The sequence below is a fragment of the Bos taurus genome, chromosome 18 (genome assembly GCF_002263795.3).
Source record: "Bos taurus isolate L1 Dominette 01449 registration number 42190680 breed Hereford chromosome 18, ARS-UCD2.0, whole genome shotgun sequence".
Classification (NCBI taxonomy): Eukaryota; Metazoa; Chordata; class Mammalia; order Artiodactyla; family Bovidae; genus Bos; species Bos taurus.
Genome location: NC_037345.1, coordinates 62,928,232 through 62,949,243, shown reverse-complemented (window position 1 = coordinate 62,949,243; position 21,012 = coordinate 62,928,232). Strand labels below are relative to the sequence as shown.

Below are 21,012 nucleotides of genomic sequence, written 5' to 3'. Positions count from 1 at the left end.
CGGTGGGGGCTGGCTGGATTAGACCCGCTCCTGTGGGAAAGTCAGCCTGCTCCTTCCTTCCCACCGGGCCTTCAGCGTGTTCACCCAGGCTCCTTGAGGTTGGCCACGGAGAGCGTTTGCACCAAAGCAGACACACAGCTCACACACCTGGGCTCTTTATAAACTGTTGTATTCCTTAGCCGTTTACCAGCAGAGCACCTGGCTGTCACTTCAAACGTCAGGGTGTCCCCTCGCAGCGATGGTGTCTGCAGAAACGACACCGGGTGTCACCTGATGAGGAGAGCAGGGCATGAGGGGTCCAGGGGGTTCAGGGAAGAGTTCTGGATCCATCTGCTCCCAGTGGGGCCCCACCTTCACCCATTTATTCAGTTTCTTACATGACAATCTGTTTTATATACAAAAGTATTTATTTATTTGTTTTTGGCTGTGCTGGGTCTTCACTGCTGCTGCCGCCAGGGTTTTCTCTGGTTGTGAAGAGTGGTGGTTACTCTCCAGTTGCAGGCCAGGGCTTCCCCTGCTGCAGAGCGCAGGGGCATGCGGGCTCAGTCGTTGGGGCACACAGGCTTAGCTGGGATCTTCGGGAACCAGGGATCAGACCCGAGCTCCTGCACTGGCAGGCGGAGTTTTAACCTCTGGAACCCTGGAGAAGTCCACATCATTCTGTTTCTGAGAAGGGATGGAGGTCTTTGCGCACACCAGAGGCGGCTGGCATTAACAATGAAGCTCACGTCCTCCATGAGTGGACAGAGCTTGCGGGCATGCAGGGCGAGGACCCGCCCCCTGGCATTGGGAGGTGCCTTGAGCCGGGGGTGAGCGGAGACAGGAGTCGGGCTTCCGCCCCGGGAGGGAGGGCCCCGCCGCACCCCCCCCCCCACGCCCCGCCGGGAGCAGAGTCCGAGCCCCCAGCGCCCCCCTGCCGCCGGGGACTCCCGGGCCTCCTCACGCCCAGCAGCGCGTCTCTCCCCCGGGTTCAAAGGCTCTTCTAGAAGCTCCTGGGCCGGAAGCTCGCGTCCCAGGCTCCAGCGCTCCAGGCGGTGCGAGGTCCCGGTGCTCAGCTCCGGGCTGCTTCTCGGGCTCCTCCGTGGTCGTGCCGAGCCTGGCAGAGCAGGATCCCAAGGAGCAGCAGGACCGAGGCTGCGAGGCCCATCCGGATGAGATTCTGCATCGTGTAGTCTGGGTTGAGGGCGCACAGGTCAGCGCCGGCCCCGTCACCAGGAACCGGGGTGTGCGCCCAGGGCACCCGTTCCTGGGAGAGGACGTGGCCCCGGAGCCCAGCCCCTGACGGGGACGGTGTCCTCGTTCCCACTCGCGGGTCTGACCGCGGTGCTGGGGGAGGGTGTTAGCAGGGCCCGAGGATCCTGAAGGGAGGCTGTGGGTGGGCCATGTCCTCCTCGGGAGCCTCCCGGGGCCTCTCTATCTTACTGTCTCAGACGTTCCTGCTCAGGACTCTGAGCTGACGGAGCTCAGACACCACAGGGTGGGGCCCGCCCCTGAGCGGTGGTATGCGGGGTCCCACGGACCCATCACCGCCCCCCACAGGCGCTGGCTCAGCCCTCTGCCTCTGCCGGCTTGACTCTGCCTGGGGAGGGGGTGATCCCTGGAGCCTCCGGGGGCAGGATGGGTTGGGGTGGGCCTGCTCCTTCCCAGACTGATTCCCATCCAGCAGCCTCAGGCCCCTGTAGCCTGTGGCTCCCCCGACATCTCCGCCCGACTCCCCACCGGCCCTTGACGATCTGAGGGGCCTTGTTCTCCCAGAGAATGTCAAAGTGTCCCTGGGGTGGGCTGTCTTCCCTGAGCAGATAGCCCCGAGACTCCCCAGGTTCGGATCTGGGTCTGTGTCTGGGAGACTGGGTCCTGGGAATGAGCCCAGGAAGGCGTACGCCAGGCTGACCCGGAGTCCCCACCTCATTCCCCTCTGCCATGCATGGCCCTGTGGCCTCCCTGAGACCCTCACACTGCCCACTTGGCCCTCCGAGACCCTGGTGAGGGAGGAAGGGGCGGGGCACAGGCTCTGAGGCTCCTCTGTCATGGGGCCCCTCCCTCAGCGCCCCCTCCTCCACCACCGCCTGGCGCTCCCAGGGCAGAGCCCCGAGCTGCTGAGTTGACAGACAGATTGGTCCTCACCTGCGACCAGGAGCGCCAGGGGCTCACTGGGCTGTGACAGCAGGTAGGGGTTTGTGCTGAGTGAGCGGTAGCACCTGTAGGTGCCCCCGTGGGCTGAGGTCACAGGGCTCAAGGAGAACTCGGCCTGGTACCACCCGTCTTGGTCCTGGGAGCGCAGACGCAGGGGGCGATGGGCTGCCCCCTCCTTGGACAGAAGGAAAGTGTCCGTCCTGTTTCCTGACTGACACAGCAGGGTCACATTCTCCCCCAGGGCCACCGAGGGGCTTGGCCGCACCGAGAGGGAGGGTCTGTCTCTGAGCCGTCCTGCAGAGAGGAAGGGGGTGCGGGCACCGGCCCGGGTTCTGAGCGAGACTCCATGGGCCTCTCTGGTCCCTCAGCGCTGTCTCTGTTTCTCCAAGTCTCTCCCCTCCCCAACCCCCGTCTCTCTGTCCCTCCCTGGGACCCCTCCCCCTGGTCCCAGCATCACCCCTGGGGCTCCCCGGTGGGGCCTGTGCAGAGTCTGGTCCCCGACTGACCCGCTGGCTCTTCTCCTGCCACCAGCAGGTCCAGGGGCTCGCTGGGCTCTGACCAGTTAACTCCGATGAAGTGGGAGCAGTGGTATCTCCCTGCCTGCTGCTCTCTGACATTACTGATGAAGAAGTTGGCTTTGTCCCAGGGCTCTAGTGATGGATGTATGTTCCAGGGGGTTGAGTCGCCCTCTTTGTTCAGACTGAAGCTTTTGGTATTCGGGGGCCCTTGACACAAGATGGTCACGGAGCTCCCCAAGGGGACCACAGAGCTGGGCTCAGCCCAGATGATGGGTTTGGGGAAGGTCCCTGGAAGGAAATCAGAGGCAGGCTCACCGGGTGTTCCCCCCCGAGGCCCCGGCTCTCAGCCCAGACCTCCCAGACTCCCCACTCCGTGAGCCCCGAGCTGCCCTCCCCCTGCCCACAGCCTGGGGGTGACCCATGTCCCCATGAGAGGAGTGAGCTGGGCCCTGGGACAGACTCACCGGCCTGCACCTGGGTCCTTAGGCCCACACTCAGCCCTGGAAGAGAGCGCCCTGTGAGAGGTGTGCCCTCAGCTCTGACAGTGCCTCTCCTCCCCTGGAGCCTCCTGGGCCCTGGGGTCCCCTGATGGAGCAGGCTGGCTGGGGGGGTCCCTCCAGACCAGGGCTCCCCCGTCCCCACCTCATCTCACCAAGGCAGAGCAAGGCAGGGAGGGTGGGGGCCATGGCGTCTCCTCCCTGCGGTCCAGGCTGTGAGGATGGAGAAGACCTGGGTGCCCCAGACAGACAGACCCACAGGCTGTTGGCAGTCTGAGGCGGAGTTTTCTCGTCAAGGGTGTCACATCAGCGTCCCCACAGAAAGGAGAACTGTCCCTCCCAGGAAGCCTGGCATTTGTCTCCGTGACAGAGCAGGAAGCCAGCCCCGTGACTTCCTGAGACGCCCCTTCCAGATGAGGAAGGCCAGGCTCCTTCCCTCTGCAAGCTTTGCCTCGGGGTCTGCTTCCTCCTCTACCCATCCATCAACAGGTCCCCATGGGGTCCTCACTATGGCTGGGGTCACGAGGCCCTGGAGACGCTTCGGGGAGGGCTCAGATCCCCAGAGACACATTTTTTTTTTAATTGGAGGATTGTTACTTTACAATATGGTGCTGGTTTCTGCCATACATCAACATGGATCGGCCGTATGTGTCACATGCCCCCCTCTAGAACCTCCCTCCCTCTAGGTTGTCACAGAGCCCCTGTGTGAGCTCCCTGAGTCACACGGCACATTCCCCCGTGGTCTGTTTTATACGAGCTGGTGTGCGCGTTTCCACGCTACTCTCTCCATTCATCCCACCCTCTCCTTCCCCTCTGTGTCCACAAGTCTGCTCTTTGTGAGGGACACACGGTCAGTGTCACCCTGGGCTCAGTGGCGTCCTACGTGGCCGAGAGCCCAGAGGAGATGCTCAGGGAATAAGGAAGGAAACTGACTCCTCCCCTGCCCCGGAGTGTGGGTTTCCCCCATCACAGCCCCCTTCAGGGACTTGTCTTTTTCTCGTATTGCTGTCTCCCGCCTTCCTGGGAAGAAGCCCCTGGGTCCTTCCTGGCTCCTCGGGGCTCCACGATCCTTGGGCAGGGCTTTCTTCTTCATTCTGTGCTTTTTGTCTAAAACTTCTATGACAGTAAGCTGAATTAGATCTCTGAGTTATCTGGAGAAATTGATATTTACCTGTTGTTGAGTTGCTAAGTTGTGTCTGACTCTTTGCGACCCCACAGACTGCCACACACCAGGCTTCCCTGTCCTCCACTATCTCCCAGAGTTTACTCAAACTCATGTCCACTGAGTCAGCGATGCCATCCAATCATGTCATCCTCTGTCATCCCCTTCTCCTCCCACCTTCAATCTTTCCCAGCGTCAGGGTGTTTTCCAATGAGTCAGCTCTTCACATCAGGTGACCAAAATATTGGAGCTTCACCTTCAGCATCAATGCTTCCAATGAATATTCAGGGTTGATTTCCTTTAGGATTGACTGGTTCGATCTCCTTGCAGTCCAAGAGACTCTCAAGAGTCTTCTCCAACACCACAGTTCAAAAGAACCAGTTCTTTGATGTTCAGCTTTCTTTATGGTCCAGCTCTCACATCCATACATGACTACTGGAGAAACCATAGCCCTGACTAGACGGACCTTTGTTGGCTGAGAGATGTCTCTGCTGTTTAGTATACTGTCCAGGTTTATCATAGCTTTTCTTTCAGAGACCAACCAGCATTTAATTTCGTGGCTGCAGTGTGATATTTATTTAAATATGTATTAATCACCCACTGCTTGTGTGAATTGAGCAATCAGGTTACAATCGGACTCCCCACCCCCCACCCCCGTTTTTAAAAGTTCTTTTCAATCTAAGTTGATTTGGGAGACTGAGATTCGAGTTTTCCTCTCTTGAAATAGCCTTGTCAGATAGTCATGGTAGCCTATGAAAATGTGTGCCACTGTGTTTACTCCAAGATAATGGCTGTAAGTCAAGAGTATAGCCAATATTTTATAATAACTTTATATGTAGTCTATAACATTTTGAGTATAATCTGTAAAAATTTTGGATCACTAGATTGTACACCTGAAACGACGATAATACTGCACATCAACGATACCTCAATAGGAATAAAGAAGGACTTCCCTGGTGGTCCGGTGGTTAAGGATCTGCTTTGCAAGGCAGGGGACACGGGTTCGATCCCTGGCCGGGGAACTAAGACCCACATGCTGCAGAGCACCCGGGCTCACGTGCTGCGACTGCCAAGGCCACACACCGCAGCTGGAGCAGTGGCCCCTGCCGCGCAGGATCCGTGTACTGCAGCATGGGGCAGCGAGACACAGTCACACGTAAACACGTGTATGTGTAAGTCAGTCCACCATGCCAGCCAGTCAGTGTCTCTAGACGCTGCCATGACACGGGAAAGAAAAGGATTGAGAGCAACGTTTGGGTGTTTGGGAGTGATGAGCCCTAAAGAGTAAGAGGCCTTTGCAAGTCGTCCATGTGCTACTGAGCTACTGGACTGGGCAGGCGGCTTATGGGTCGCTGATTACATAAGGCTGGCTCTCAGGAAGGAGGCGGGTTAGGAAATACTTGTGAATGATGAGCGTACAGAGGGTGCAGCTGTACTTTGGGATCTGACAACCTAAAATACAGACTGGTCTCATGTGTTAACACAATGGATGGGGTGCCCTTCCTGTGAGAGGAGGTGCCCAATGCCTATAGGTACCCCCCCAAGGCACATTGTTGGGTGGTTCCACCGCATCTAAGTCCACAGGGCCGGAGGGCAGAGGAAGTGGAGTGAAGGGGAGACAGGGGATCCTAGGCTAGGGTGAGGCTAGTCTACAGGGGTTTCTGTGTGAATAAGAAAGGGCAAGCATCTCAGACCCCCGGGACTCTCTTGTGCAGTGCACACACTATGCAACCATCCCTGGCAGCAGTACCGTCTGAGACATGGACACACCACCAATTCAAAGGAACCACATTAAGAGGACCAGGAAGGCGGGGCCCACATGGCATCAGGAGGGCCCCCCTGAGGAGTGGCATCCCAGCAGCCCAGGGGTGTCCTATTTCAAGAGGAAGGCTGAGGTCAGAAGCTGCTGGGAGTTGAGTGAAAGGAGGGGAAGTGTCCCGGCTTTATCTATTCAAAAGAGCGGGGCAGCACTCCCCTGGTGGCCCAGTTGTTAAGATTCAGCGCTTCCGCTTCAGGGGGCAGCAGTGTTGACCCCTGGCCGGGGACCTAAGATCCCACATGAGGAACCAAACAAGACCGTGTGGGGGTCCCCCATAGCAAGCTGGGACTCACTGGGCTGCCCAGCTGTTTGCCCTCCTCAGACAGCAAATCGCGCATGGCTGCGTCTGGGGAGTGATAAACTTCATCTCATGCCGAGATTCCCCAAACTGTGCAGTCCTGCACACTCCTCTCTGGGTCCAGCACGGGGCAGGGCTGTGTCTGGGATCACAGAGACGGAAGCGTCCATGCTTCCTCGTCCCGAAGCCCAGACCCTCCCCACCCAGTCCTCCTGCCAGGACCCAGGACCCGCATCCTCTCCAGTTACGCTTGTTCACCTTCTGGGCTTGAGCTGTGGAGCTGGACTGAGGGGAGGAAAGCAGGATTACAAAGCTAGGCAGCGCTGGAGGAGCTTCAGGGAGAGGTGGGAGGTCGGCGGAGGTGGGGTGGGGGAGTGGGTAAGGCTTGGGGAGAAATGACATTTCTCTGGGGGCTCTCATCTTAGCTTCAGGGTCTGAGGCAAGCACCTGCATGACGTTAGAAATTGGCTTCCACAATATCCCAGACCCAGCTCTCAGACTATGCTAAGATCGCAGAGGATCTCAGCCCTGAGAAGATCATAGTCGCCCCCGCTCTGCCCACATGGCTTCAAGGTAAACAGGAGCAACCTGCAGCACACAAATGTCTTACTCTCTTATTAAATCTCCTCATTCAAAGTGATCTTATAGTCATTTTATTGTTTTACAGGGAAACTTAGAAGAATTGCCTTTTTTCCGACATCATCTTGACCTACATTCCCAGTTGAGTAATATTTTACCCAAGTGAGATAGAGATAGACACAGAAGCAGATGTAGAGAGAGAGCTGTCGGAAGAGAATGACGTGGTCAGGGAGGGACGTGGCGGGAGAGTGAGTCTGCTACATATGTGTGTACACACACAGAAACATGTAGACACACAGATGTTTTTCTGATATAAAGCATGTATGTGCTCAGTCGCTCAGCTGTGTCCAATTCTTTTCAACCCCATGGATTGTAGCCCACCAGGCTCTTCAGTCCATGGGAATTTTCCAGGCAAGAATACTGGAGAGGGTTGCCATTTCCTGGGGATCTTCCCAACCCTAGGCTTCCCTCATAGCTCAGTCGGTAAGGAATCTGCCTGAAGTGCAGGAGACCCGGGTTTGATTCCTGGGTCAGGAAGATCCCCTGGAGAAGGAAATTGCAACCCACTCCAGTATTCTTGCCTGGAGAATCTCATGGACTGGCGGGCTACAATCCACGGGGTCGAAAGAGTCGGACACGACTTGGTGACTAACCCACCACACCCGACTCAGGGATCAAACCCACATCTCCTCCATCTCCTGCACTGACAGGCAGATTCTTTACCAGTGCAGCACCTGGGAAGCCCTGGGATAAAGCATCATCACCGTAAAAACACCGGTGTGTGCCTCCCATAGACACGAACACTCGTCTACGTGACCCTGAGTCTGCCAATTTGGAGGTCTTTGCTGATGTAAATTTTACCAAGTCATCAGTCCCAATTCACATTTAGTCACCTGCCAGACAGCCTCAGTTTTTCCTTTTGGTCCAGGGTTTCACCCGGAAGCATATGTTGCCTGTGGTTGTCCTGTTTTGTCATCCCCCAGAATCTGCACGACCCCCCAGTCTTGGTGCCTTGGGCCCCAGACCGCCTTCAGGGGTACAGGATTTGTAGATGACCTTCAACCTCTGCCGACCGTGTGGACGGATGAGCTGACCCAGGTCACTCGTTGTTGGACGGAAGCCCAGAAATGAGGCTGTGGTCGTCTCCATGGTGTCAGGAGCCCAGGTGTCCCCCCTTCCCCACCCTGGTCATGCATGCTCATCGCCTGGTCACGTCAAGCAGGCATGTGCCCGGCTTCTCAAGGCAAAGTCCCCAGTTCTCCCTTGGAATTCGATCAGTGTCGGGATAGATGCTGGGTTCTCGTCCAATATTGGGAGACGTACAACATACGTCTGGCAGACACACAACTGCCGTTGTTAGTAATTGTGGATGAGTCTCCCCTGACATGAGGGGAACTAAATAATGGTGATCTCTTTCCACCCCTCCCTCTGTATTGATAAGTTGGCATTTCTACTCTAAAGTTTTCTCTTTTTCCCATGTAGTAATTTATTTATTCATTCATTTGCATATATTACTATGAACAGGCTACAGTCCACAGGGTTGCAAACAGTCGGACACAACTGAAGTGACTTAGCATGCATGCTTGTAGTCCACCAGGCTCCTCTGTCCATGGGATTTCCCAGGCAAGAATACTGGAGTGGGTTGCCCTTCCCTTCTCCAGGAGATCTTCCTGATCCAGGGATCGAACCTGAGTCTCTCCCATCACAGACAGATTCTTGACCATGTGAGCCACCAGGGAAGCCCTAACAAGCACTTAAGCCTGTAACTGTTTGCATGTCAATCAAGGTATGTGTAATATATGTCTATATTATAGACATATAATGTATATTAATTAAACAGTTGATTTAATTAAAACATACAGTAGTATATACAGTGTATATATTATATACAGTGATTCAATTTTTGTTATAGATTATACTCCACTCAGAGTTATAAAATATTGGCTATATTCCCCATGCTATATGAGATATCCTTGTGACTTATTTATTTTTTATCTCCAAAGGATCCTTTGTTTACAGAGCAGGGCCATGGCATTTATATATATAATATATAATGTTTGAAGATTTGGCAGGCAGTAACCCCGTTGCCCACCCACCATGCCCGGATTTTCCTGCCCCTCACCACCTGCCCTGCACATGGAACGCAGGTGACTGCCCCACCCAGGCCACAAGGCCATACTCCCCTGCAGACAGAGGGAAATTGGGGATTTTTCCATGGCCACCCCTTGAACATCAGAAATCAGCAAGTATTCTCTCAAAGAAAACAAAAATACAGAAATCAGTTAAAGCATTTAAATATGGAAAACCAAAGGGAACTGGGTGGAAAGAGGCTAGAGACCAAAGGAAGTGGAGCTGCTTAGGAAGGGTCTCACACGTTCCGCTGCCCGTTTACAACCTGGGCCCCGAGGCTGACCCCGAGTCTGCGGACATGGCTCCTCCTAGATCTCCTCCTAGATCGGCCGCCAAAGCTCGGGCGCGTCCTGCTGAGCGGAGCTGAGTGGCTGAGACAGGGCCAGGTGCGGGCAGTCCTGCAGCACAGAGGCGCTGCAGTCACTGGTTTTGTTCTGCTGGCCACATTCATGTTGAAGGAACCTTTCAGCCCTGCTGGAGGTCCAGCCAGTCTGTCTTCCCGGCCTCTGCCTGCAGATACCTGGCCATAGGCTGAGGGCAGCGGCGGTGCAGGGTGCGCTGCGAGTCAGAACAGGTGTGCCGCCTGACGTCAGCAGAGATGAGGGCCCACGGGGCTAGCAACAGTTCCTTGCTGAAGATGTCCACGTCTTCGGCCCGCCCTTTCACTCCGTCATGACCCATGGTACGCAGTTCATCGTAGAAGAAACTGCTGGAGAAGTGCACCTTTTCAGGGACCGTGTCCATTGCCAGGTCTCCACCCACATCCGCCACTGGGTCGCTGAGCCAGTTCTGTCCATGGACAGAGTCCCCGAGCCACCTGTGGTGGGCACATGCCCTTATGGGTGACGGGAGGCCCCTCAGCTGGGCATTGCCTGGCATCCGCGGGTATGGCTGGCTCCATCGCCGCCCCAAGCCCTTCCTGGACGGTACAGACAATTCTGGCAGGAAATGTCCTCCGGTTGCTCCATGCCCTCACCTGTGCTGAGGAGGACGAGGCTGCCATCTGTCTGAAGGAATTCATCCGAGATGCTCTGCACACAGCAGACAAGCTTCTCCCTTGGGGTGCTGTCCTGCCCAGCTTCCCCCAGGCTGCTCGGCCTCTCCTACAGCGCCCATGTCCGGGCCTGGAAGAGCTCCTGGGCCACGCAGTCCCCAGCCCTTCACGCACTGCTGATGAGGATGCTGGCCTCACAGGGTGCCAGACTTCACTCTCCTTGCGGCCCAGGTGGTTCCCCCAAAGCCGCTGGGCAGAGTCCAGGAGACGAGACCCAGGTCAGGGCCCAGAGGAGACACTGGAGTCCAGCTTAATCCACCTTCCTCCACGGGGGCCCGAGAGGGCTCTGGTGGAGACCCTGTCACCCCCTCCTCAGCCATGAGAGCACCTAGCAGACCGGGCCAGGGGAGGAGGTGGTCCCCGCGGGGAAGTCAAAACGACAGCAAGGGGAGGGCACCTGTGGCGTCGCAGCCCCTTCCCGGGGTGAAAGGTGGCCCTTGGGGTGTGTGAGGTTCCCCCGCCGGCCCCGGTGGCACCCCAAAGCTTGCAGTGGAGTGGCATCGAGGTGCTTCTCTGAGTACAGCAGCATCCGGAAGACTCACAGCTCTGTGAGGTCGGCGCTGCAAACAGGTTTTCCGATAAGTAGGGCGGGGAGGGCGAGGCCCCTGGGACGCCCCCAGCTGAGCCCATCTGGGGGGTGGCCTCCAAGCTGCCGCTTCCCCCTCCTCACCTTCACCTTCATCGTCGGGTTTTCCTCCTCCTCTTCACGAGCTGAGGCGTCAAAAGCGGCCCGAGGGACAGGGAGGCATCCGGGGGGCACTGTGGTCCCTGACCCAGCATCCGGCCCAAACCCTCCACCTGATTTGAGTCGGGGTTTGGGGGATTCTCTTGTGGCTCAGAAGGCAAAGAGTTTGCCAACAATGTGGGAGACCTGAGTTTGACCTCTGGGTTGGGAAGATGCCCTGGAGGAGGAAGTGGCAACCCACTCCAGTATTGTTGCCCGGAGAATCCCATGGACAGAGGAGCCCGGCGGGCTACAGTCCATGGGGTCGCAAAGAGTCGGACACGACTGGGCGACCTCACTTTCTGCTTTCTTTCTTTGGGGGTTTGGGAACCAACGAGGATGCTGCCGCCTGGGACTTGGATAAGCGGGGGCTATGCTGGGTCCAGGAGGCTCAGGCTAGTCTTGCAGAGTCTCTTTCATCTTCCAGTAGCCCAGCTTGGGGCAGCCGGGCAGACAGGCCCGAGGGCGGGCGCCTCCGCCTCAGGCTTCCCAGCTCACCTCTCCCTCGGCCCCGCCTCTCCTGCTGTCTCAATTCAGGGTTCCCGCGCTTCCGGGTCCCATTTACTTTATGCATAGAGGTTTATGCCTCTGAATCCCCTTACTGATACGTTGTCTACATCCGTCAGACTGTTTCTGTGTGTTATAGTCATTTACAGAAGTTATCTGTTAAAAATGAGGTTGTACTGACATTTCGAAAGCCAGTAGCCCCCCTCCGAGCATTCTTTGCCAACTGTGTTAGCAAGTCTGAGATTTCCTCACAGCCATTGCGTAACTCCGCTCCTTGGACGCATACTCACCTACTCGCTTAAAGCCGCCAACCCCCACCCCCCATCCCGCCGCCGCTCCTCACCCCGCGCCCGCTCCCGCTGCTAGGCTCCCGCTGAGCCGCGGTACCCGCCCGGGGTGCCCCTGCCATCCCGGGGCAGCCCCTCGGATGCCAGCCAGCCCCCTGCCACCTCCATGCAGGAGCGCCTTCCCCACTTTCCTTCTTCCCGGGAATCCCGGATCTCTGTCCAGAGGATCAGGGAGTGAAGTGGGGATGGAAGGAGCTTTCTAGGAACTTTAGACTGTTTAACGGGCAGGGCGCTCAGAACCGAACGCAGGCCCCTCTCCCTGGTGCGGGGCTCCGGATGGTGCCCTCCTAGGTCTCTGGCGCCAGGCCTCCCCATCCACTCTCACCTGACTTGCTACATTTTCTATGGGGCTCCCGTCAGAGGAGGGAGGCGGGGGGAGCAGGGGATGAGGGCACCGAGCCACGGTCAGAACGCTTTCCAAGGCCCTGGGCACAGCGACGACCTGCCGAATGCGCCAGTGAAGCCACGCAGCTGAGAACTCCTGGGTGCAGACTTGGGCTGCGGTTCCAGCGTCCACCTCCACCAACTCTCCCAGCAGACAGGCGACGGGAGAATGCTGCCGGGCTCCACCCACTGTGCAGACCAGCACACTGAGGTTCAGAGAGGGACATCGTGGAAGTGGAGTCCAGGACTGTGCCCCAGCTGGACACCAGCGTGGGGCTTGGGGGCTCCTTGTTGATGGGCGTGGCCTGTCTCCTTGGCGCTGTGTGCCCCAGCCTGTCCTGAGCGAGAACTGAATGCACCCCGTCACTGCCACTCCTGTTTACCAACCAACAGAGGCTTTGGGGACCTCAACACGAGTGACTGGGGGGCCTCTGCATGGGATGGAGTCTGTATCCTCTGCAGGCCAGCCAAGAGCTCTCTACCCCCCGGGAAACCAGCCTGTCCTCAGATATCTGAGGGGCCCTGGCTCCTCTGAGATACTCTGAAACTGCTCCGGTGGCCTGGGATCCCTCTGAGCAAAGAGAACCGGACTCCCCAGTTGTTGAATTGGAGCCTTGGGGGTGGGGGCCGGGCCCTGAGAGTGTCCAGGGGATGAGCCCAGGAGGGCCTGCGCTGGGCTGACCCAGGGTCTCCACCTCACTCCCCTCTCCCCTGCATGGCCGTGTGGCCTCCCGAGACCCTCCCACTGGCCGCCTGCCCCTCCAGGACCCCAGGCGAGGGGAAAGGCAGTGGCGGGGGGTGGGAGGCCTCGGAGGGCCAGAGTGGACTATGGTTTAGGGAGTGGCTTTCTGAGGAGGTGGAGACCTGGGGTGAGAGTGAGACCATTCCAGAGAGGAAGGAAAGTTCCAGAGAGCCCTGGAGACACAAGGACTGTGTGGACAGGAGGAGGGGGGAGGCGGTGGAGGTTATGCATTGCTGCCCCAGGCGCAGGGGCCCTGGATTATGACAGAGACATAATGCACCGTGAGGCTCCGATTGCTTCATGAGGATCATGTGTGCCACTGTATTGCAAATAGGCTAGAGAAATCCAACGTGTAAATTAAACACTCAGCAGCAACTGAACTCCAGCAACGCGTAAAACACCGGTAGAGAAATGCTCACCGAGGATTTACTGTGTGTCCCTGGCGTACCCTGTAGCAGTCACAAAAAGAATCAGAAAAGACAAAGAAATAACCACGGTTTTACTCTTCCCATGGAGTTTCAACTGGAGACATGGGAATGGATCGGCCAGGTCTAGATGACCCTAAAAAAAGCAGATATGGGAAAGCACACGTGTGTTAAATGGCTCACCATTGTGTGAAGTCGTCTGAGTGTGTGTGTGTTTGTGGTGTGACTGCAGCCTTCGGGTTTGGAGCAGAACAGAAGTGAGAGCTGAGGTTGGGGGCCTCCTCTGGGGCATGATGAACAGCCTTGAGTTCACTTAGAAGAGTTTGGAGCTCGCCCTGAAACTGGTGAGGAGTTTGAGTGGGACACAGTTCTGAAGGGGCAGGTAGCAAGGTGCTGTGTGGAGGGTGGACTCGGGACGGGAGCCCAGACCCGGGAGCACGGGCTTCACTGGCTGCCTTGGCTGGCGGAGACCCGGTGAGCCCCGGGGTGGGGGCAGCAGGCCCCGAGTCGGGGTGGCGCGATGCTCTTCCACTCACCTGGGAGGGCAGCTCTTCCTCCTGGGCCTGGGAGCCAGGTTTTACCTCGCACAGTTCTTGCCCAGCGGGCTGGTCTCTCCATCTGCTTGGAGAAATCACTTGAGGTATTTCTGTTTCTTTAGCGTCCCCTTCAAAGCTGGGTGTCACCCTTCACACCAAACTGTGCAGACCTTTCAGGATTCAGGCCCAAATGACCCTCCTGTTGGAAGGTATTAAAACACACACACACACATACACACACACAGAGTCACACGCTGTAATGCAAGATGCGGTACCACCACTTCCATGATGGCTGAAGGCCGCTTCCTCCCTTTCCTCACTCGGTTGCTCTGAAATGACACCCCCCTCCCCCACATGTGTCGTAAGAGTTCACTCTGCCCGAATCATGGAGGAACAAAAGCAGTCATTTGTGGAGTTTGGGAGGAAGCATCCGGGGATCTGAGAAATGAAAAGGATGTGGTCACTGCGTCCCAGGAGACAGAAGGAAGAATCCTGACATGGAGCGCAGCTGTGGCATCACCACCGCAAGAGTCTTCCACTGCAGGGGAGGGTTATGGTCTTTCCAAACCCATCTGGATAAGTCTGTGGGCAGATGCTGACTTGGACAGCTGCTTCCCCTGTGGGTGCCGGATGCAATCATCGATGACAGATGAGTGGATATCAGACAGTGTGCAGCAGAGGGACACCCGCGTGGCAGGTGGGGGTGCGCCCTTTGACTCTCCCCTTCCGTCTATAACCAGGGAAGTACCCACAGCTCAACCAAGGGCTTCTGTCCCACACGCCGGGGTGCTGGGTGAGAAGGGAGGCGTGCAGGACACCTCAGGAGGGTCCCAGCTGGGTGGGTGCCCACGATCCCCGCCCTCTGGCCACAGCTGGGGGTCCCGCAGCCCCAGAGGGGAGGCAGCGCACCAAACCTGGGCCTCCTGTCCTCGCAGGGCCCCCACGATCACAGGGAGCCAGCCACGTGCCTGGGGCCATGTCCCACCAGGCGCAGAGATTCCCGGGACTTCCCCATCTGCAGCTGTGGAGCCCGCAAACCCGACGGCACTGGGCAGGGCGCACGTCTCCCCGCTTCACTCCACGGTGACAGACCCTGCGGCTCAGGGTCCCCAGACTGGGGGAGGAGCCCGCCGTCCTGGGGACCCAGGCACTGGTGACCCTGGGGCCACCAGCTTAGTGTCAGAGATGGGGCCTCCAACAGAGGCACCGGAGGGTGGGAGGCATCGGTTCTCAAGTACATTCCGGCCACTCAGGCAAGAGAAACCCCAGACCTGTGGTGTGTCTCTGCCACCTACTGGAAAACAGAAGGCAGTCCTCCGATTTCCACGGTGTCGAGTCCTTGAATCAAGCAGAAAGGGGCCCCAGGACAGGAGTCACTCGAGGCGGCAGCGGGAAGAAGCATGGTGACATTGTGCCACAGACAGAAAAAGGACAGTCCCTCAAGAAAGGAGCCGAAGCTCGGGAAGCATTCCGATCTGATGGAGACTTCAGAGGAGCTGCTGTGCGAGGCCGCTCAGCGAGCTCAGGGAAGTGATGAATGAACTGAACTAACGCATCACCAAGGAGACTGAAATTCTAAAACAAATAGGAAACAGAAGTGGTGGAGCTGAAGACCTCAGTGAACAAGATGAAGAATGCCCGGAGAGCTCTGGTAACTAAGCAGCCCGTGTGGAAGAGAGAGTCAGCAAGCTGGAAGTCAGGAAACTAGAAATGATACCCGCGGAGGAGGAAAGCGATCCAAGGTATTTAAACAGGAGGCAGGAGAGGAGACCAAGAGGCCAGCATAGGAAGACTCTGGCTCACTTCCCTCCACCAGCACCTCAAAACCTCAGCTACCCGCAGAGCAAGGCTCATGGAAATCGGCCTGGGGACAGCGCTGCACGGCCAGGCTGTCGAGAGACCCACGTGGAGTCGGGTTGGAATGACCTACCGCCATGACAGGGAACATGGAGGACACGGCAGGTATCACAGGGTAGGGGGTCTCCCTGGGGAGCGGGGGTCTGAGTCATACATGGAGCACCTCAGCCCTAAGTACCAGTGCTGGGGGGAGGAGGCACCTTTGCTGGCTTGCACCCCAGCAGGGCTTACCAGAGGGCTGAAGGAAGCCCAGACTCTGCCCTTGAGAGCGTGTGGGCAGACCTGCCTCCTCTGGAGGGAGCAGACTGGAAACTGACTGGGGCTCCAGCCGCCCCGCCAGGACCAGCCGCGAGCAGGCCACAGCCAGCCCTGGCCTCCCGCTCCCTAATAAGGCAGAGCCGCCTTGGCCGATGGCAGTGCACACACTTGCAGAGGCGTACCTACGATTACGCTCAAAATCCTTGGAGCCAGGCTTCAAAAGTATGTGAACCGAGAACTTCCAGACGTTCAGGCTGGATTTAGAAAAGGCAGAAGAGCCAGAGATCAGATTGCCAACAGTGGGGGGATGGTAGAGAAAGCAAGGGAGTTGCAGGAAAACATCTGCTTCGTTGACTATGCTAGAGCCTTTGACTGTGTGGATCACCACAAACGGGAAAATTCTTAAAGAGGTGGGAATACCAGACTGCCTTGTTTCCTGAAAAACCTGTATTCAGGTCAAGAAGCAACAGTTGGAATGGGGCGTGGAATGACTGACAGGTTCCAAGTTGGGAAAGGAGTATGTCAAGGTTGTGTGTATATTGTCACCCTGCTTATTTAACTTATATGCAGAGTACATGCAAAATGCTGGGCTGGATGAAGGTCAAGCTGCAATCAGAATTGCCGGGAGAAATATCAACAACCTGAGATACGCAGATGACACCACCCTAATGGCAGAAAGCAAAGAGGACCTAAAGAGCCTCTTGATGAAGGTGAAACAGGAGAGTGAAAAAGCTGGCTTAAAAATCAGCATTCAGAAAATGAAGATCATGGCATCCGGTACCATCACTTCATGGCAAATAGACGGTGAAACAATGGAAACAGTGATAGACTTTTTTTCTCGGGTTCTAAAATCACTGTGGACAGCGACTGCAGCCATACTCCTTGGAAGTAAAGCCATGACACACCTAGACAGCGTATAAAAGGTCCACCTAGTTAAAGCTATGGTTTCTCCAGTAGTCACGTACAGATGCGAGAGTTGGACTATAAAGAAGACTGAGTGCCAAAGAACTGATGCTTTTGAACTGTGGTGTTGGTGACGACTCTTGAGAGTCCCTTGGACTGCAAGGAGATGCAACCAGTCAATCCTAAAGGAAATCAACCTTGAATATTCATTGTCAAGACTGATGCTAGAGCTGAAACTCCAATACTTTGGACACCTGATGTGAAGAGCTGACTCACTGGAAAGACCCTGTAGCTGGGAAGGATTGAAGGCAAGAAGAGAAGGGGACGGCAGGTGAGATGGTTGTATGGCATCACCAATTCAGTGGACATGAGTCTGAGCAAGCTCCAGGAGATAGTGAAGGACAGGGAAGCCTGGCGTGCTGCAGTCCATGCGGTTGCAAAGAGTGAGACACGACTGAGCAACTGAACAAACATCTGGGAACATAGAGGAGAGCTGACTAGAGGAGGGAACGGTGGGCCCAGGAGGTGCCTCTTGTGTCTCTGTCTCCCTCCAGCAGACAGGCGGGCTGCAGACCCCCAGGAGGGGACGGACACTTTGGTGAATCCCCAAGATCGAAACTAAGGTGGGGAGGTGCTCCCCTTCCTTCCTCCCTGTCGGGGGGATTGCTGGACACGAAGGACAGACGGGGAAGAGGACAGACAGATGGTCGGTCACACCATCAGCAGATGGGTCCCTCCTCTCCGGGCCCCCAGGCGCCCCATCTCACACACCTCCCCTCCCCCTGCAGGCTGCCACGTCCGAAGCCCCCCAGGACGTGACCTACGCCCAGCTGAACCACTTGACCCTCAGAAGGGGGATGGCCGCACCCCCTGGCCCCCAGTGGGGGGCCCGAGCAGACCCCAGTGAGCACGCGGCTCTCGCCATTCACTAGCCCAGGAAGGATCCAGACTCCAGGCTCCAGGGACCAGATCTCAGGCAGCCCAGGAGGCATGGGAACTGCCCGCAGTGGATAGCACGTAATGACCAGCAGCCAGTCCTAACGGACCACCAGGAGCCCCTGGGACCCTTTGGGAATCACCTAATTCTACCCTCAAGGATACCTAATATCCTCATATTTGGGAAATAATGCAACGGACATCTCAAAGTCAATGTGTTATCTGAAAACCAAAACCAAAAATCCAAACAAAAAAACAAACAGCAAAAAAGATGATAGGAAATGTTTTTGACGAATGATAAAGTGCATGATACATGTGGAACCTATGAACTGAGAAAATTGAGGACCGTGAATGAATATACCAGAGAAGTCTAGAAGAAACCCGATGACCTGGTTTATCATATCAAGAATTTAGGGGAAAGTAGAAAAAATTTTCAAATAAAGGTGCAATTTGGGAATAACAGTGACAAAGATAGCTAAAAATGAAGGCAACCACAGAGTAGAAAAAAATCAGTTAAGGCAAAAAGAAACTCATTCTTGACAACGTTCATAAACCCTGGCCACCAGGCCCAAGGTAAAAAGAGAGAAACCACACATTTCTAATATATGAAAGAAATTGCCAAGACTACCGCAGATTCTACGGACTTTATAAAGACAGTGACAGAACATTGTGAAACATTTTGAAACGTGCCGACATAGAAGATACAGGTGAAATGGTCACCTTCAAGTGTACAATTTCAAGTGGTAAGCTTCGAATGTAAGATTGACCGGCCCTTCTGTTGCCTTATGCATTGACTCTGTAGTCAAACGCCCACGACTGCGGTATGTAGAATCTACAGAAGTCAGACTGAGGCAGATGGGGTAGATTGCCGGTGACCAGGGTTGGAGTGAGGGAGAAAGAGGGGGGCGTTCTGGTCAAGGCCACAGTCTCCCAATTACAAGGTGAGTAAGTTCTGGGCATCAGATATACAGCACAGCAGTTATAGCTGGTAACACTGTATCGCATTTTCGAGTCTTGTGAAGAGAGTAGATCTTTAAATGTTCTCATCACGAAGAAATGGCAACCAAGTGATGAGCTGGAGGCCTTAAGTAAAGCTATGTGGTAACCATTTTCCGATGCGTGTGTCAGTTCAGGAAGCTTCCCTGGTGAGTTCTTCCAAATACATAAGTACTAATTAAAAAAAAAAAACCTGAAATATTTCTCTGTGTAATTTAGCTGGCTGTGCTGGGTCCTCATGGCAGCGCTCGAAGTCTTCGCTCTCCAGTGGCAACTGGGGTCTTCAGCTGAGGTTTGCAGATCCTTAGTGTGACAAGTGGCATCTAGCTCCCTGACCAGGGATGGCACCTGGGCCCCTGCACTGGGGGCATTGAGCCTCACTCACTGGAACATCAGGGAAGTCCCAAACTATTGTGTACTTATTAAGCACACACACACACTCTGTAACTGCACAAACTTTTCTTTCAAACAGAAAAAGGAGGCATATACCTCAACACTTCAACACATTTATCAGGCCAGAAGGCTATACTCACCGAAATCTGACAAGGGAATTTTAAACGGGAAAGGGAAAGGATGATCTCTCCCGTGGGCTTGGGTGTAAATCCATGAACAGTGTACACAAGCCAGATTTAGCGACATGTTCAAGGGACGTTACTTGTGACCGTACTGTGGGTTTGTTTGTTTTTGGATGGACAGAGTAACTTAAAGTTTTAAGAATCTATCACATCATGCAATCTATCGATACAACAAGTGAAAAGAATAATCACCTCAACACATGTAGGCAAAGCCTTTGATACAATATGCTAACGGTTTCTGCTGGAAGTAAAAGCACATCAGAAGTAAAGGGGATTTCCTTTCATTGGTGAAGGCGCGTTTAACAACTAGCCCTAGACGCCACTTGTAAAGGTGAGGACGGGGGTCCTCTCCTCTGTGCCCGGCAAGGATCCATGTGTGTCCTCACGACCACGGCTCTCACCCGCACACTAGCAGCACCTACCAAGGAAGTGAGACCAGCCAGAGCGGGCGGCTCTGGAGAGGGTGAGAACCAGACTGCGTCACCGAGACTGCGCTCCTGTGTGCACAGAAAACAAAGAAACACGGAGATGTTGTGCTCTAGTTAGGAAGGAGTTCTCTGGGACTTCCTTGCTGCTGCAGTGGCTAAGACTCCACACTCCCAGTGCAAGGGGACCCGGGTTTGATCCCTGGTCGGGGGACTAGATCCCACAGGCCCCACCAAAGACCTGGTGCAGTGAAAGAAAGAAAGAAAAAGGTTTAAAAGTGGTTTCCTAACATTGCTGGACACATGATCAATATTTAGAATTCAGCTGCCTTCCAGAATTCCGGTCCTGGGCTGAGATGAACTAAATGAAACTTCTTGTTCCTTGACCTCACGCCAGTGAGCCCGATTCCATACTCCTGACCCCTGGAGCTGTAAGATCATGTAAGTCTTTCCGTTCACCAAGTCTGTGGCCATTTGTGGTAAATAGGATCCAATACAACCACTTAAGTTTTCTTTTGGTTAGACTTCGCATAGTATATTTTTAATCCTTCTACTTTTTTTAATGGTATAAAACCTATACACTGATATTTTCCACTGTTGAAACATGATTAAAGCGTGTAGTTCAGCGGCCTTAAGCACATTTACCATGCTGGCATTCATGGCCACTGTCCATCTTCCAGAACATTTTTGTAAGCCCAAACAGAAACTCTGTACCCGTTAAGCGAGAATCCCTTAGGTCCTCTTAGAACCAGCCCCTGGTCAGCTCCGTTCCAGTTCCTGCCTTTAGGGATTTGCCTGTTCCCAGCGGTTCATGTCAGGAAAATCATACAGTAGGAGATACTTTGTGTCAGGCTGACGTCACATGGAGTAAGGTTTCCAAGATTCCTTCATATCTTTTACTTTTATATGTTGTATTTGAAGTGAGCTTTTCCTAAACTTCATAGTGTAGGGTCTTGGTGGCGGTGGTCTTTTCTTAAACCAGTCTGACAACCTCTGTCCTTGAATTGCTGTGTTTGGCACATTCTCATATAATGTTATTACTGATAAGATTGTTGTTTGGGTTTACCATCTCATCTTTTAAAATGTTCTTCCTCTTCTTTCTTGTTCTTCTGTTTACCCTTTCCTGCTTTTCCTTGGATTTAAAAATGTTTTTACCATTCCGTTTTAATTTTTCCATTGGTGCTGTAACTACACCTCGTTGCTGTTT

General features: G+C 55.0%; 1 protein-coding gene and 1 pseudogene across 3 annotated transcripts; both read right to left on the bottom strand.

Annotated features, from left to right (window-relative positions):
- Window positions 1–386: 386 nt before the first annotated feature.
- Window positions 387–3,481, bottom strand: LOC407171 (Fc gamma 2 receptor). 3 transcript variants are annotated; one of them, XM_005219674.5, is made up of 5 exons: window positions 3,304–3,481; window positions 3,116–3,151; window positions 2,640–2,939; window positions 2,125–2,427; window positions 387–1,159 (listed from the first exon to the last, which is right to left on the bottom strand). In XM_005219674.5, the coding sequence occupies exons 1-5, from the start codon at window positions 3,335–3,337 to the stop codon at window positions 543–545; spliced, it is 1,290 nt and encodes a 429-aa protein (XP_005219731.2). In that variant the 5' UTR covers window positions 3,338–3,481; the 3' UTR covers window positions 387–542.
- A 5,963-nt stretch (window positions 3,482–9,444) lies between these two features.
- LOC509705 (sentrin-specific protease 3-like) lies at window positions 9,445–11,334 on the bottom strand (annotated as a pseudogene).
- Between the last annotated feature and the right edge of the window lie 9,678 nt (window positions 11,335–21,012).

Excerpts from the sequence above, each read along its gene's own strand:
- LOC407171 (XM_005219674.5), bottom strand. The coding sequence starts at position 3,337 with ATGGCCCCCACCCTCCCTGCCTTGCTCTGCCTTG. Across the intron at positions 3,152-3,303 it reads CCCTGCCTTGCTCTGCCTTG|GGCTGAGTGTGGGCCTAAGG; the intron begins GTGAGATGAGGT and ends GCTCTCTTCCAG. Across the intron at positions 1,160-2,124 it reads CCTGGCGCTCCTGGTCGCAG|AATCTCATCCGGATGGGCCT; the intron begins GTGAGGACCAAT and ends TACACGATGCAG.